The following is a 14194-nucleotide window of genomic DNA, read 5'->3' as shown; positions in this document are numbered from 1 at the left end:
TTAAAACTCTCACATAAATTCTTAGCACTTACTGCTGTAAGGCCTTCATTATTACAAATGTTGACATCAGCACTGTATTCTAATAATTTACTCATGCACTTCTTCTGCCTGAAAAGAAAAAAGAGACAGAGATAACTGGTATAAGAAAAATACGCAAATGACAATTATTTTACTGAAATATTGACTACACTCAATACTAGTTGATGGCCAAGTATCAATCTATAGGTTTTTAAACAAATGTTTTAACATTTGAAATAAAATGAAAAAATTGTGACATATAAAAAATATGTAGCAGTGTATATGTAATAGCATATTATACACCATATGTTACATATACAGTATTAACATATGGATATACTACATTTGTAATACTATATATGCTATAAACAAAATAGATAGTATATAGTTTGTATGTGTATGTGTTACCATTCACTCAATTAGATCATAAATTTCTCATGCCATGGGGCGCCTGGGTGGCCCAGTCGTTAAGCGTCTGCCTTTGGCTCAGGTCATAATCCCAGGGTTCTGGGATCGAGCCCCGCATCAGGCTCCTTGCTCTGTGGGAAGCCTGCTTCTCCCTCTCCCACTCCCCCGGGCTTGTGTTCCCTCTCTCGCCATCTCTGTCAAATAAATAGATAAAATCTTTAAAAAAAAAAAAATTCTCATGCCATGAATTGTGTATTTCTTTAAAAAACTCAGCATTAAGCATAGCTAGGTGCTCTCAATGAAACTCAATAAAACTTTATTGACTGATTATTAATTATTCAATCCTTTAAGTTAATAGCTAAAATTTTTATTAACTGAAAAGATCTTTTTAAAAGGGAACAAATTACGTTTCTAGCTTTGGTTTTTGTATCTGAAATGAAATTAAATGTTATTTAAAATCAGCATTACAGTCAAAGAAAAGAAAGAAAAAGTTCTGAGAAACTTTTAAGTTCAACATTTATAAAGCTTATCTAATAAACTGTTCTGAAAACCGCAGGAAATAAATCTTCAATAATCCTGAGACAACAGACCAGACAGCCCTATTAAAATGAATACATTGTTCAAAATATGTATATGTGTGCCTATACCCATATTGCTGGATTTCGAAAACATCTTCAAAAGCCTGTCTTAGACCACTTGCCTATTGCCAAAACAAACACTTAGGTGGAAATGGGCCAGGGAAATAGTCCCAAGGAGGTGTTTAGAGGGAGCTGCTGAAGAAAAGCAAAAATCCATAATGCTTCCCAAACCAAAAATGAACTGTAAAAGACAGAGAGCAGTATGAGAGAAATGTATCCTTTTTTTCTCATTTAACAATCATTACTGATACTTTATAGAATCTCAGGATGTCAAAACAATCCACTAAATGAGCACTTATTCTGCCAAGAATTAGAGCTAAAATATTAATTAACACATGGGCTCTGTCCTTTATGAGGTCACAACCTAGCCCAAAATATAAAGAAAAAAATCAAGTTTCAAATCTGACCAAACATGCAACCTAAGAATACAAAACAATTCTGAAGTCTTTTAAACAATCTCATATAATCATGAGCAACACTGGATCCTCCCGTACAGGAAGCAACTATTTTCCTGCCCAGATATTGCAACAATTATGGGAAGCTTATGGTAACCCAAATGATATAGGGGCAAATCATCCTAGTGGTCTGTGGTAGCTCAATGGGTCTTCTACTGGGAAGGAGGGCAATTCAGTACCAGCGCACCCAGCACTACCGGTTAATGAGAGGAGTGATAAAGCAGGCCAGGAGAATTCTACTACTCATCTAACAGTAAAACTGAGGGAGCAAAACAAAAAACAAACTCCCAAAAACGGATGGACAAGCAAAAGGGGCATAAGTCCCCTGTGACTTCTGCTTCAGCCTAGACAAATTTGGACTCATAAAGAAATTATAATAAAAAGCTATTTCTGAAAACATCAGAAGCTACAGGGAGTAACATGTACTCAAGCCACTCAGCAAACATTTATGGAGCCACTCTAAGTTGTACAAGGCACCCCAAAACAAAGACTAAAACAGTCAAGTATTGAATATCACAACCTTTATAGAAACAGAAAGGTATCCAACTTGGATATCATGTTAAGGTTACAAACTCTTCTTATTTCTTCTCTCCTCACTGACTTGCCATGTGAATCAAGCAATTTCTGTCATATTTCTTCACCTTTAAATATAACAGTCTCCAACTTAAATGTTCTCACACCCCCACCCAAAAAAAGATAAATATGTAAGGCGATAGTGATGGATGTGTTTACTAACTAAATGAAACGAATCCTTTCACAATGTAGATGTCTATCAAATCATAATGATGTACGCCTTAAAAATCTTACAATTTTGTTGGTTATACCTCAACAAAGCTAGAAAAAAAAAGTAATGATCTCCTAAATGACTTAAGTCTGACGACAATGGCAATAGACATTTTATCCCCACCGTGCACCAATCTCTCCTTTCACTTACAGTCGTTGATCTAGAGTACTGAGATATTTTTCTTTTTTTTTTTTAAAGATTTTATTTATTTATTAGAGAGAGAGAGAGAATGAGAGATAGAGAGCACAAGAGGGAAGAGGGTCAGAGGCAGAAGCAGACTGGGAGTCTGATGCGGAACTCGATCCTGGGACTCCAGGATCATGACCTGAGCCGAAGGCAGTCGCTTAACCAACTGAGCCACCCAGGCGCCCCTGAGATATTTTTCTATGTGTAACTTTTTGAAAGAGATTTGTCACTAGTCTACCAACCCTTGGGATAATGTATCTAGAACTGAGATCAATTCAGCAAGGAATGAATTCAACAAGATCTATGACCTTGGGTGTGACACCCTACAAACAACACCAGTGTGGCTAATTATTATAAAAATAGTTGTTTAATTAGCACATTGTTACCTTGTTACCTATCAGAACAGTGGACAACTGCTTCACATGCTAAATCAAAAACTGGATCAGACCAAACAGGGTCAAAGGAGTATGCCTTTTCCCCATCCAACCTAGATATCACTATGGTTCTTATATTTTCGGTTCCACTTTAATCCCTGTATGTAAAAATTTGGTCTCAGAATGATGCAGTACACAATTTTAGCTCCATATCTCAGTTAGGCATCTCCCTCAACTACCTAGAATCTCAGGTCAAAACAAGAAACAGGGGAAGATGGGGGCAGGGGAGGGACAGAGAGAGAGAGAGAGAGAGAATCTCAAGCAAACTCCCTGCTGAGTGTGAAGGCCAATGTGGGGCTCAATCCCAGGACTCTGAGATCATGATCTAAGCCAAAATCAAGAGTTGGACGCTTAACCGATTAAGCCTAGGTACCCAGGCACCCCTCAGTCCAACAGAATTTTAAGACATAAAAAAATAGGGGCGCCTGGGTGGTTCAGTTGGTTAAGCATCTGCCTTCGGCTCAGGTCACGATCCTGGAGTCCTGGGATCAAGCCCCAAGCTGGGCTCCCTGCTCGGTGGGAGGCCTGCTTCTCCCTCTCCCTCTGCTTGTGTGCTCTCTCTCTCTCTGTCAGGTAAATGAATAAAATCTTTAAAAAAAAAAAAAGGTAAAAAATAGTAAGTAGAAGCAGACACAGAGATGTGACATCTGAAATTCTCAAAAATAAGGGAGAAAAAAAGCCATAAAAAGTATAGTAGGGTTTAAAATACCACACAACGTGCGCCTGGGTGGCTCAGTTGGTTAAATGACTGCCTTTGGCTCAGGTCATGATCCTGGAGTCCCGGGATCAAGTCCCGCATCCGGCTCCCTGCTCAGCGGGAAGCCTGTTTCTCCCTCTGACCCTCCCCCCTTTCCTGCTCTCTCTATCTCATTCTCTCTCTCTCAAATAAATAAAATCTTTAAAAAAATATAAAATAAAATAAAAAATAAAATAAAATAAAATACCACAGAATGGAGCACCTGGGAGGCTCAGCTGGTTAAGTGTCTGATTCTTGAGTTTCAACTCAGGTCATGAACTCAGGGTCCTAAGACAGAGCCCCATGCTCAGCAGGAAGTCTGTCTGATATTCTCTCCCTCTGCCCCTACCCCCACTCTATCTCTCAAGCATCTCTCTCTCTCTCAAATAAATAAATCTCTAAAAAAGTAAAATAAACCAGCATAGAATAACATAAAGATGTTAATAATGAACATCAGAGTTATCAGGAAAAAGCAAAAATATATTTACATTTTAGAAATACTACTTTTATAAGGGGAAAAATTATTTAATAAAAAATTTCAAAAGAAAGGGTAGTAAATACATTATTTATTTAGAAAACTTTTTGTCATAATTAAAAGGAAAAATAAGTTTTGGTACTGAAAGGAGTAAGCTATCCTAATTTAGAAAGCTTACTACAGTATAGCCCATTCTCAAAAAGATATAAATAAGCTGGGTATATTTACTCTGTCTTTAATTCCATTAATAAAATTAACTGAACAAGCGATTTGGAAAATAAGGTATGGAAATAGATGTGAAAAAGAATGAGCAGGAAAAAGGACACCAAAACAAAGAGGGTAACAATGATGCTTTTTAGAAAATAAAATATCATTATAATACAAGTAAAAATGAACTTAAGTATATTTTCAAGAAGAAATATTAGTAAACAATTGTTAAATATGATAGTTATTTAAATATTGAATACAATGACCCACGACCCTCTTCCCAAGGCAAATATTGGTCAAAAAAAATCACCAAATCAAGAGAGCCTTGAATACTGTCAGTCATAACTGATAATACAACTTAAGTTACTCAAGGGACAAAATATTTACCCATTTCTAGCTGCCAAATGAAGGGGCGTACAGCCTGAAATATCTTGATAGTTAGGATTTGCTCCTTTCTTTAATAGCAGGACCAAGCATTCCACCGAACCACAACTAAAACAATATTAAAAACAGTTCAGATACATTCGTCAGTTGACATACCTCAATTAAAAAAACAAAAAGCTCTACTAAACACATTTTTAAGGTCCATTATTAACCTACAATTTGATTTAACTTCTGTCATAAATATTAAATATCCTCTACTTTCAAGAAGGTATATTCTACTATGAAAGCTATGAAGTATTTGAGATGTTCAAATAAAGCAAAATAAAGTATTAATACATAAAAGAAACCACATAGTACTCTCAATTCTTTGGCCTTCCAGAAGCCAAATTTATTATGAAAAATTAATTTTAACATATCTACCTAAGTCCTGAAAGGAAGTTAGATATCAATTAATTGACTGATTACATACTGGAAGATTATGGATTAAAATCATTCTTATACCTAAGTAAAAAATGTAAAGCCAATGGCTTCATGTGCAGTTAACATATAAAATTTCATACTGGTAGGATGAGAGAAAATTTTCAGTGAATGTACCCTCTCAAGTACATCCAGGAAAGACAACCTACTGCTCTGACCTAGAACAAGCTAAGAGAGTAGATGTGAGACTTGAGTCTGATCTCAAGGTTGACATATCTAGAAAAAGAATGCAAACACAGCATACTATGCTCTAAACAGAATAAAGAACCATTCAGCAGTCTGTTCTCATCTCTTCCCATAACTATTGTGGGAAAACACTGATCCAAAGCTTACTGATCACTGTGCTAGACCAGACTTTAATCCAAAATATCCTCCTCCTTACTTTGCTGCAATGTGAAGTAAGCTTCTTTTCACACGTCCAAATGCATAATTGACATCAAACTTTGAATTTGATAGTAGCTCAGAAACAGACCTAAGCCAAAAGAAAATTAAAAGAATCGGTATGTTAAAAAAAAAGTTTTAAAAAACATAGTAACTCGAGTTAATTGCCCTTTAGTTACTCTAACCAATTATCCAAGAAGTTCTGTCCCAGCTCAATCAAAAAACAAAGCACTACAATCTAAGCATAGCATGGTAGCCAACAGTTTCATCCAAAAAACAACTGCACTGGGGCGCCTAGGTGGCTCAGTCAGTTAAGTGTCTGACTTTCGGCTCAGGTCATGATCCCAGGGTTCTGGGATGGAGCCCTGCGTCGGGATCCCTGCTCAGTGGGGGGTCCGCTTCTCCCTCTCCCTCTGCCGCTCCCCCAGCTTGTGCTCTTTCTCTTTGTCTCTCTCTCACTCTCTCTCTCAAATAAAATCTTAAAAAAAAAAAAAAAAACTGCACTGAGCCATAAACTGGTGTTGAAGGTTTCCTCACCTGCTGATCTATATCTGCTCTGAAGATACCTAAGTTGGCTTCAGTTCTCCCTAGATTCTTGAGAAACAAAGAGTTGGGCTACCTGCTCCCCTTGCAAAAAGTATAGCCTCCCTATATTAATTTTGGCCAATTAAGAAAAATCAGATTTAAACATGTTTTAGTTGTATCACACAGGAAGTTTAAAGCAAAAAATTATTTATATTTTAAACTTGTTTCAAAAGTTTCCTTGTCACCTTATTATACTAACTACTCAATGACTGACCACAGCAGAGCTGCCTGCTACAAGTATAAACATCTCATCACCCAGCCAGATAACTATATCTCATATGCGCCCTGTAAAGAGTGTCCACACTATATCAATAAAAAGAACATCAAAGCAGAACATTAGGAAGTTAGCTGTCCATCGGCCCTAACCTTTTGCAATAAAGATCAGTAGTGATCTCTAACTGAAACCATCACAATGTTGTTCTGTCAGTGACCAAATAACTGACTTAATATCTGATAATTCATTCAGAACATCTCTTACCATAGAATTTTACAGTTGAGATGGATCTTAGAAAATCTTGGTTTTTATTTCACAGACAATAAACTATAAAAGAGGTTAAATAACATGTCCCAGGACATCTATGTCCAAACTGTGTTTGTGCATGTATATGTATACAACATAGGGTAAATTCATACTTCTCTTGTTTTTGTTTTTGTTTTTTTTTAGTTTTTAGGAGGTTTTGTTTCTTTCTTTTTTAAAGCAGGCTCCACATGCAGTGTGAAGGTCAAGACCTGAGCTGAGATCAAGAGTCGGATGCTTAACCAACTGAGCCACCCAGACGCCCTTCTTTTTTATATTTATACAAAAAGCATAAATTTGAAATAGGCACTCACCTATGTTGATCAGCCATAACCATTGGCATTAATGTATAAACAGCAGTTTCATTATCTGAGTAAAAAACAAAACAAAACAAAAACTAAACAAAAAACTGAAAAAGAATTTATGTCCTATGTTTTTCCAAAGGGTGAAACTTAAAACTACCTCAGAGTTTTCATAATTCCATATAAAAAGTGAGAAGAGGAGAAAGATTAAAGATAGTGTGGAATACCAGAGGCATTTCAAAATCTGCAACAATGCAGAATTTCTTATCCTAATGCTAGACCCCTTTACATCATCCCCTAAGTGCCTAGCTTCTGGATTTGATGGGGAAAATGAGACCTAGTATTTTCTGTAGCTTTAACAACAGAAACTTCTTTTACTTCCAAAAAGTGTTTACCGAGTTCATGTTTTATCAAACTTACATGTAGTTTGGGGGAATTTTAAGCACACATAGCGATTATAGATATATATACTAAAATAGTTTTTAAACATTAAACATACATAATACTTGCTTCTTACAATATTATAACAAAGGGAATTATTTTAGAAGCTTTTACAAAACAGCATTAAAATCTTACTTTTCCACATTACTTTACACTTACGCACATTTTCCTTTATGTCTTTTATGAAGTTCACAGAAATATGATCCAAAAGAAAAGGTTAAAAGTCAACAATATCTATTTAGACTATACTTACATAAATTTCAGCTTTGTTTGGATTTATTTTTATATATTACTAATGGTCATCTCAATTCAATGCATTTTAGAGGTTTATGGGTTTTTTTAAGTTATTTACAGAGAAATAACTCTAACAATTCTTAAAACATTAATGCCAATGCTAAAATTAAAGAGTTTTAGGAGGAAAAAGGGTTTTTGCATAGTATCAAAGTATCTCCCCAAAATACTAATTACAAAGGAAAACAGTAAATTTACAGTGGAGAACTCAGCAGATACCATCTTGATCAACTGATAAAGGGTAATATCACCAGATATAATACATATTGATATCATGTAATATCATGTAGCCTCTGATACAATCCACCAAGAACAGAAAAAAGATCAGACAAACCCAAATTAAGGGGAATTCCACAAAAATACCCAAGCAGTCCTCTTAAATAGTCTCAAGGCCACTAAATACAAGAAAAGTTTGAAGAACTATTTACAGTTTGGGGAAGCTAAGGAAACATGGACGACTAAATGCAATGTAGTATCTTGACTGGATGCTAAATTAGAAAAAGAACATTAGTGAGAAAACTCATCAAATTTTAATAAAGTCTGTAATGCAGTTAATAGTATTATGATAATGTTAATTCCTTAGTTTTGATAAGTGTACTATGGTTGTAACAAAATGTGAACATTATGGGAAGTTGGGAGAAGGATGCATGGGAACTGTGTACTATTTATGCAACTTTTCTGTAAGTCTTAAATTACTTAAAAATAAAAAGTTTTATCAAAAGAAAAAAAGAACTGTTATCATCAAAAGAGTCTTAAGAGATGATCAACCAAGTAATAATATGTGGACTCTGGGTACTGATCCAAACAAATCAACTGTTAAGAGGATGTTTCTGAGAGAAGAAAACTCAATAGGGACTTGATGATAATAAAAATCATTGTCATTTATGTTGGCTCTACCAATAGTATTGTGGTTATGTTTGAAGAAAGCAGTTTATATATTTAGAAATATATACACCAAAAAGAAGGAAAAAAGTTATCAACATTTCTTCACATCTTTGTTCATTACTTCACTATTTTAAGTACATCCATGAAAAGCAATTTAGTCCTAGAACTATTCTGAAGTTTCAGCATGCAGATGCAACAACTCTTTTGATACAAAATAAAAAAAATCCTTGTCCTAACAGCCCACGTTTTAAACCATTATCGCACAGGCACTGTTCTAAACGCTTTACATGCATCATCTCTTTGATCCTCACAACCACTTGATGAAGTAGGTACTATTATCATCCCCATTTTACAAACGAAAAAACTGAGCACTAAATTAAGTAACAAGCTGTGTGATGGTGGCATTAAGTCGTTAAGCTTGAATTCAAACCCGGCTGATTCCAGAGCCCATACAATAAAAATCTTACAGTACACCCAGTATACTACATATAGTAACCAAAAGGTCTACAATACAATACTTGGTCCTTTATGTGCCATACACTCTAATTTGTTTTATTCTCTTCTATTTCCTTTTTTAAAATGCTGACTGCAATAAATTGTTCTCATTAACTACCGGTGAGTCACCACTAGCAGTTGAAAAATACTGCACTAAGCCTCCCTGGGCATGGCAACATTTTTTTTCTCTCTCATATGATACACGCCCCAATAAACATCTGAACTTCCAAACCATGACAACTTCATTAAGTCTCTCCATAATAAGCAAAGTCATAAACAGGAAGGACCCTTATTTTTAATTTAAACTTATAAATCAAGTTTGTGCATAATTTTAAGTGAGCATAAGCTTCGCATGGGTTTTAATAGGGTGTTTATTTAGACAAAATTTAGATATAGATCTCACTTTTTAATTCACATATAACCCTATAAAAATATAACTCACATACACCAAATGGTATGAGGAAATAAATATAAGCACAACTACGATGCTAGAAGGAGACTGTCCAGGAAAAGGCATACTATGAAAGAAGAGAATAAAATTTTTCCTCACTTGCTTCCTTCTCCACGCTCAGGAAGACACCTTAAGAACTAGGTATATAATTAAAGTTTTCAGAGTGATAAAAAAAAAAGTTTAATCTCTCACTTTTTCAGATATGTTGGCCATTTGATTAGTTGATAAAGTCCCAGAACTCTACAATTAAAAGGAAAACCTTGAAGAACAGGGAGCTCAGATTCATTATAACATATACTATTTCTCTTTAAACCATCAAATAGGAACAATTTTTTAAAAACTGATTATCACCCTAATCATCATTCAAATATATGCTAAGATGGGTTCAAGTTCCATTATCTTATGAAACAAGCTACATTCACTGTAAATTCAGTAATTTAAGACTATTTCTTCCACATAATCAAACAATATAAACCAATTTTTAAAGTCCACTGAGAATCCAGATCCCTAGAGTAATTTATTTCTCTTCACTTCCTCTCTCACAAGAATATTCCTATGTTAGCCCTGCCTAGGATGACTCAACAGCCTACGCTCCATTATTTAGTGATTATACTTAGTGGTAATACTCAGGTTTTCATCATCCCAAAGAAATATAAATGTGCTCTACCAGAATCCAATTCAGTCAGTCAAATCTGCAGTTTAATCCTATGCAACAAAGTTAATTTTAGAGTAAAAGCTGATTAAAAACTTTCTAACCTTAATAATGTGTTCCAATCAGATGCTTATTAATCACTGAACTCTAACATGGCAAAATAAGTATCTGAATATTTTCTAAATTTAGAGAGATCTCAGAACTTTTGTGCAGTCTTTAAAATGCAAGCACAACAATCTGGATTTTTATAACACATACGCACTTGAAAGAGCGAATCTCAGAGAATTCAAAAAGAAAGATCCATCAGAACTTAGGGACTAAGACAAATTAAAGGAACAAGATGAGCAAATTCATTATAATTAAAAAAAAAAACAAATGAAAGCCAAGATGCCCCTTTTGCCTAGCAACATGGGAAAATGTTTCATTTTTACTTACTATTCTAGTTTCCAGGGACTCTCAAGACTGTTGGTGGAACTTTCTAAAAAGTAAGTTGAGAGGTTGATACTCAGGGCTTTAAAAATGTTGACATAATTAGATCTGTAATTCTTCTTCCACTTATTAATCCTAAGGAAAGAGACTTAGAGAAAGACTAAGACTTAAAAACTACAAAGCTGCTCCTCATAAAATCTATTATCAAAACAAAAATTAAATTCAGTATTTGTTTTACATGTATCCTATGAAAAGCTGCAAGGTCATTAGGCATATTTAAAGATATTTTAAAAAGTGACATTTTCTAAAAGCAAAATAAAAGACTATGTACAGTATGATCTTAATTTGGTAGAGAAAGACAGAAAAAGTAATAGAAGGAAATAAAATACTAACACTGGTTATTACTGAATGGTAGAATAACCGGTTTTTGAATTTTTCCTCTTGAAATTTTCTACAATGAAAATATATTACTTAATTTTAAGACCAGGAAACATTACCAAGGTCTTCTAAACCATATTTTTGTAAAAGATAGTGGGATATAAACTAAACACAATTGCCAAGTCAATGAAACTGCACGCTGTGTTCTCCACTAACCTATACCAATAATTTGTGGAAAATGAATGAGGAGAGCACTTAAGAAATGGACTCAAAGGTAAAAGTTGGAAAGAAAACATAGAACGTAGAAGTTCAAGTCTATAGTTACTAAAATCATAATTATTTTCAGTCAACTACTTCATACTAGCAAAGTACCAAGTAGAAAATTATTTTTCAGAAATTCACACAAATCATCCCTATTCTTAATCCTAAATAGAGACTAGGGGGAAATTTTTTCATGAAAATATCCACAAAGTTCCCATTCCCACATTTATTAGATGGCTCTCTCCTAACGTCTCCTATAACCTACAAATCACCTCTCCAGCAGCAATTCAAAGAAAGTTTTGAAAAGTTAAAGATACACTAATACAATGCATTAAAAAAAAAAAAATCACCAGCCTTAACCTCCTACCCTTTCTCTCACTGGGGCAAACGGAACGGAAAGCCTCCTAGAGGCAGCAAGGCCACCTCCCGCTGCCACTAAAACGTAGGAATTCGTGAGGCCGCAAACGAAACGGCTTTATTTCTCACCTTCTTTATCGCTAGTGCTTCCTTCGCCCGTTCTAAAGCAACCCTGGCACAATGAACTAAAATTCCTGAACTACAAGGATCATACCTTATTTCTCTTTGTGGAAGGGACCCAACCCACACTTGTGTCTGATGAATAAATGAAGAATGAAGACAGGCAGGCATAATTTCAAAGTGTATATATATACACACGCACAGTACTTTAAGAGTACATACTTGATATTTAACACCCTTTTATTTGTTTATTGTCAAAATATCAAAATACAGTACTCTCCATTTCCGAAAAGAAAAGAAAGGTTCCTTAATTCCCGCTCTGCAGCTTAAAACAGAAATACTTTCGGTGCATCTCTCTAGCCGCGGCTAGCAACGACTGTACAATGACCCACAACTGTAGTGTTTTCTGAATCCGGGTCTCCGCCATCCGACTGGTATTTCTGCCCCTTTGCCAACACCCCAGATCGACAGTCGGGAGGGACATCTGCCTGCTTCTTCCAGCACGCGGGCCCGCAGAGCCCAGACCCTCCAGCAAACTCCCACCTCCCCGGGTGGGAGCGGCGGTCGAGGGGCGGCCAGGGGTTCCAGCCTGGCCCCCCCTAGCTAAAGGAAGTAAATGTGGGCGTTTTCTCGGCTTTGGGTTAGTTTATCCACCCGACATCGCCGCAGCCCGAGCCCCGCCCCTGCCACGCCACTGCTGCCCCAGACACCCCTAACCCCTCGCCCAGCTCACCGTCGGGCAGCTCGACTGTGCGCGCGCGGCGCAGCGAGCGCGTCAGGCGGTTGAGCTGCTCCATCGCTCTCTCCATCCTCGGCGCGCCCTCCGCGCCCACTCCGCCGCGCCGGCGGCCTCCGCGCCTAGCCCCCTACATCCCGCCCCCGGCCCGTTCGGCGGGCGGAGGGATCGGCTCGCCCCGACTAACGCCCGGAGCTGCACGGGCCGCTCGAGGCCGCGTCCTCCGCCGGGGGTCGGGGACTGCCGGACCGACCACTGACGGGACACCCGAGGCTGCCGCTCGCGCCCTTCCTGCCACCGCCGCCGCTTCCCTCCCGGTTTCGCACGGCCTTCTGGGAACAGTAGTTCAGAGCCGGCGGACTCGCGCGCCTGAGGCGGGGCCACGCTGGGTGCGCGGGTAGCTCCGCGCTCTGACCACTCAGACGCCGTGGTAGAGAGGTGAGTGCGGGAAGCGAAGCCGAGACTGGGCGTACCCTCAAGTTCGTGGAGGGATTTGGCCCACGCCCTCTCCGGCCCGCCAAAGTTGTACAGGAGAGGAGAAGCTTCTTTTAATTCTGTCACTCTCTTATATAGCAGGTTGGGGTTTTGCAGTTCTTAAAATAAATCCATCCTCCTCTTCATTCTAGTTTGGGTACATTTGTTTTCCAGATGCATATACTGCTGAAATAGTATATTTTTATATGTCAAACTTAAAAAAGAATAAACTCAAACAAATGCAATGTAGAATACACATTTTCTCTCACTGCAAGTAGCTTAATTATCTGTCTCCCCTTTTGGGCGACTTCATGAGGGCAAAACACCAATCTATCTTGTGTCTTGTACTCCCATACTTACCACCTGACAAAAAGAAGAAACTTTAAGGAAGATCTAGATGATGACACCCTGAAAGAAAATTTTGGTTTCTTTGGTACAGTGCCGAAGCGTAAGGTGATAACAGATCCCAGTGGGGAATCCAGACTTTGACTTTGTGAGTTGCAAAAGACAATACCAACAAAGTGTGGAAGAAATGAATTATGAGGAAATCAGTGGGGAAAAATCGTGTTTGTCAGCTCTGCACAGAAGTTGAGAATAAACCAAGGTGAAAACAAATTTGAGCAGCTGAAACATGAAAGAATCCAATCCAGATAAATACAAACCTGGCTACACGCTGACGATGAAAAGTTATGGGAGGAATTTTCTTGGATGTTGAAGTAATAAAGAAGCAAAGAGCTTGGACTTTCTCAGCTTCTCCTTCAAAGAAGCAAAGTAGTTCCTGCAATGAATGGGCACATGTGTGTTGATATATGTTGGCTGACCAAGAGAATCTCACCTGCCCATCCAGGATGTGCAAGGGCAGATGGTAGCTGGCATGGTGTTCCCTGCCAGTGCCAACCTAAATCAGTTTCAGACTGCAGCTATTGGTCACTTTTGTCATCACTGCAACAGGCTCAGGGCAGACCTCCTAACTAGTTAATTCAGATGAGACCTAAACCAGTCTAACAAGATTGGGAGGTCAAAGCTTCAAAGGAATCCCAAATGCTACAGCCCAGTCTGGGTCATGCCCAACCCTTTGCAACTCCGTTTCAAATGGAAATGCTTTAGCCTTTCTTGGCCTCCCCATTACCATTCAGATCAAGACCACTACTGTAGAGAAGTTAAAACCTCAGTGCCTGTTATCACTACCACTCCCTAAGCTGTTACTCCATATAAATTATTTCCAGTGTCTGGTGGG

General features: G+C 37.5%; 1 protein-coding gene across 3 annotated transcripts in view; it reads right to left on the bottom strand.

The window, feature by feature from the left end:
- Positions 1–12764, bottom strand: part of HACE1 (HECT domain and ankyrin repeat containing E3 ubiquitin protein ligase 1) — a 100937-nt gene extending 88173 nt beyond the window's left edge. The window contains exons 1-5 of one of the 3 annotated variants that reach the window (XM_028104241.2): positions 12481–12764; positions 7000–7054; positions 5585–5674; positions 4729–4833; positions 33–108 (exon numbers count right to left, since the gene is read on the bottom strand). In XM_028104241.2, coding sequence (XP_027960042.1) covers positions 33–108; positions 4729–4833; positions 5585–5674; positions 7000–7054; positions 12481–12556 — 402 coding nt within the window. In that variant the 5' untranslated portion in view covers positions 12557–12764. Of the gene's footprint in view, positions 1–32; positions 109–4728; positions 4834–5584; positions 5675–6999; positions 7055–10637; positions 10658–12480 lie in introns of those variants that run through there. The other 2 variants (XM_028104243.2, XM_028104242.2) reach the window with 2 other exon arrangements.
- Positions 12765–14194: the final 1430 nt, after the last annotated feature.

Source organism: Eumetopias jubatus, unplaced genomic scaffold, assembly GCF_037043125.1.
Source record: "Eumetopias jubatus isolate StellerSeaLion01/CBP00866 unplaced genomic scaffold, mEumJub1_p1.0 scaffold_6, whole genome shotgun sequence".
NCBI lineage: Eukaryota > Metazoa > Chordata > Mammalia > Carnivora > Otariidae > Eumetopias > Eumetopias jubatus.
Note: the sequence above shows the minus strand (reverse complement) of the source record. Positions and strands in the feature narration are given on the sequence as shown.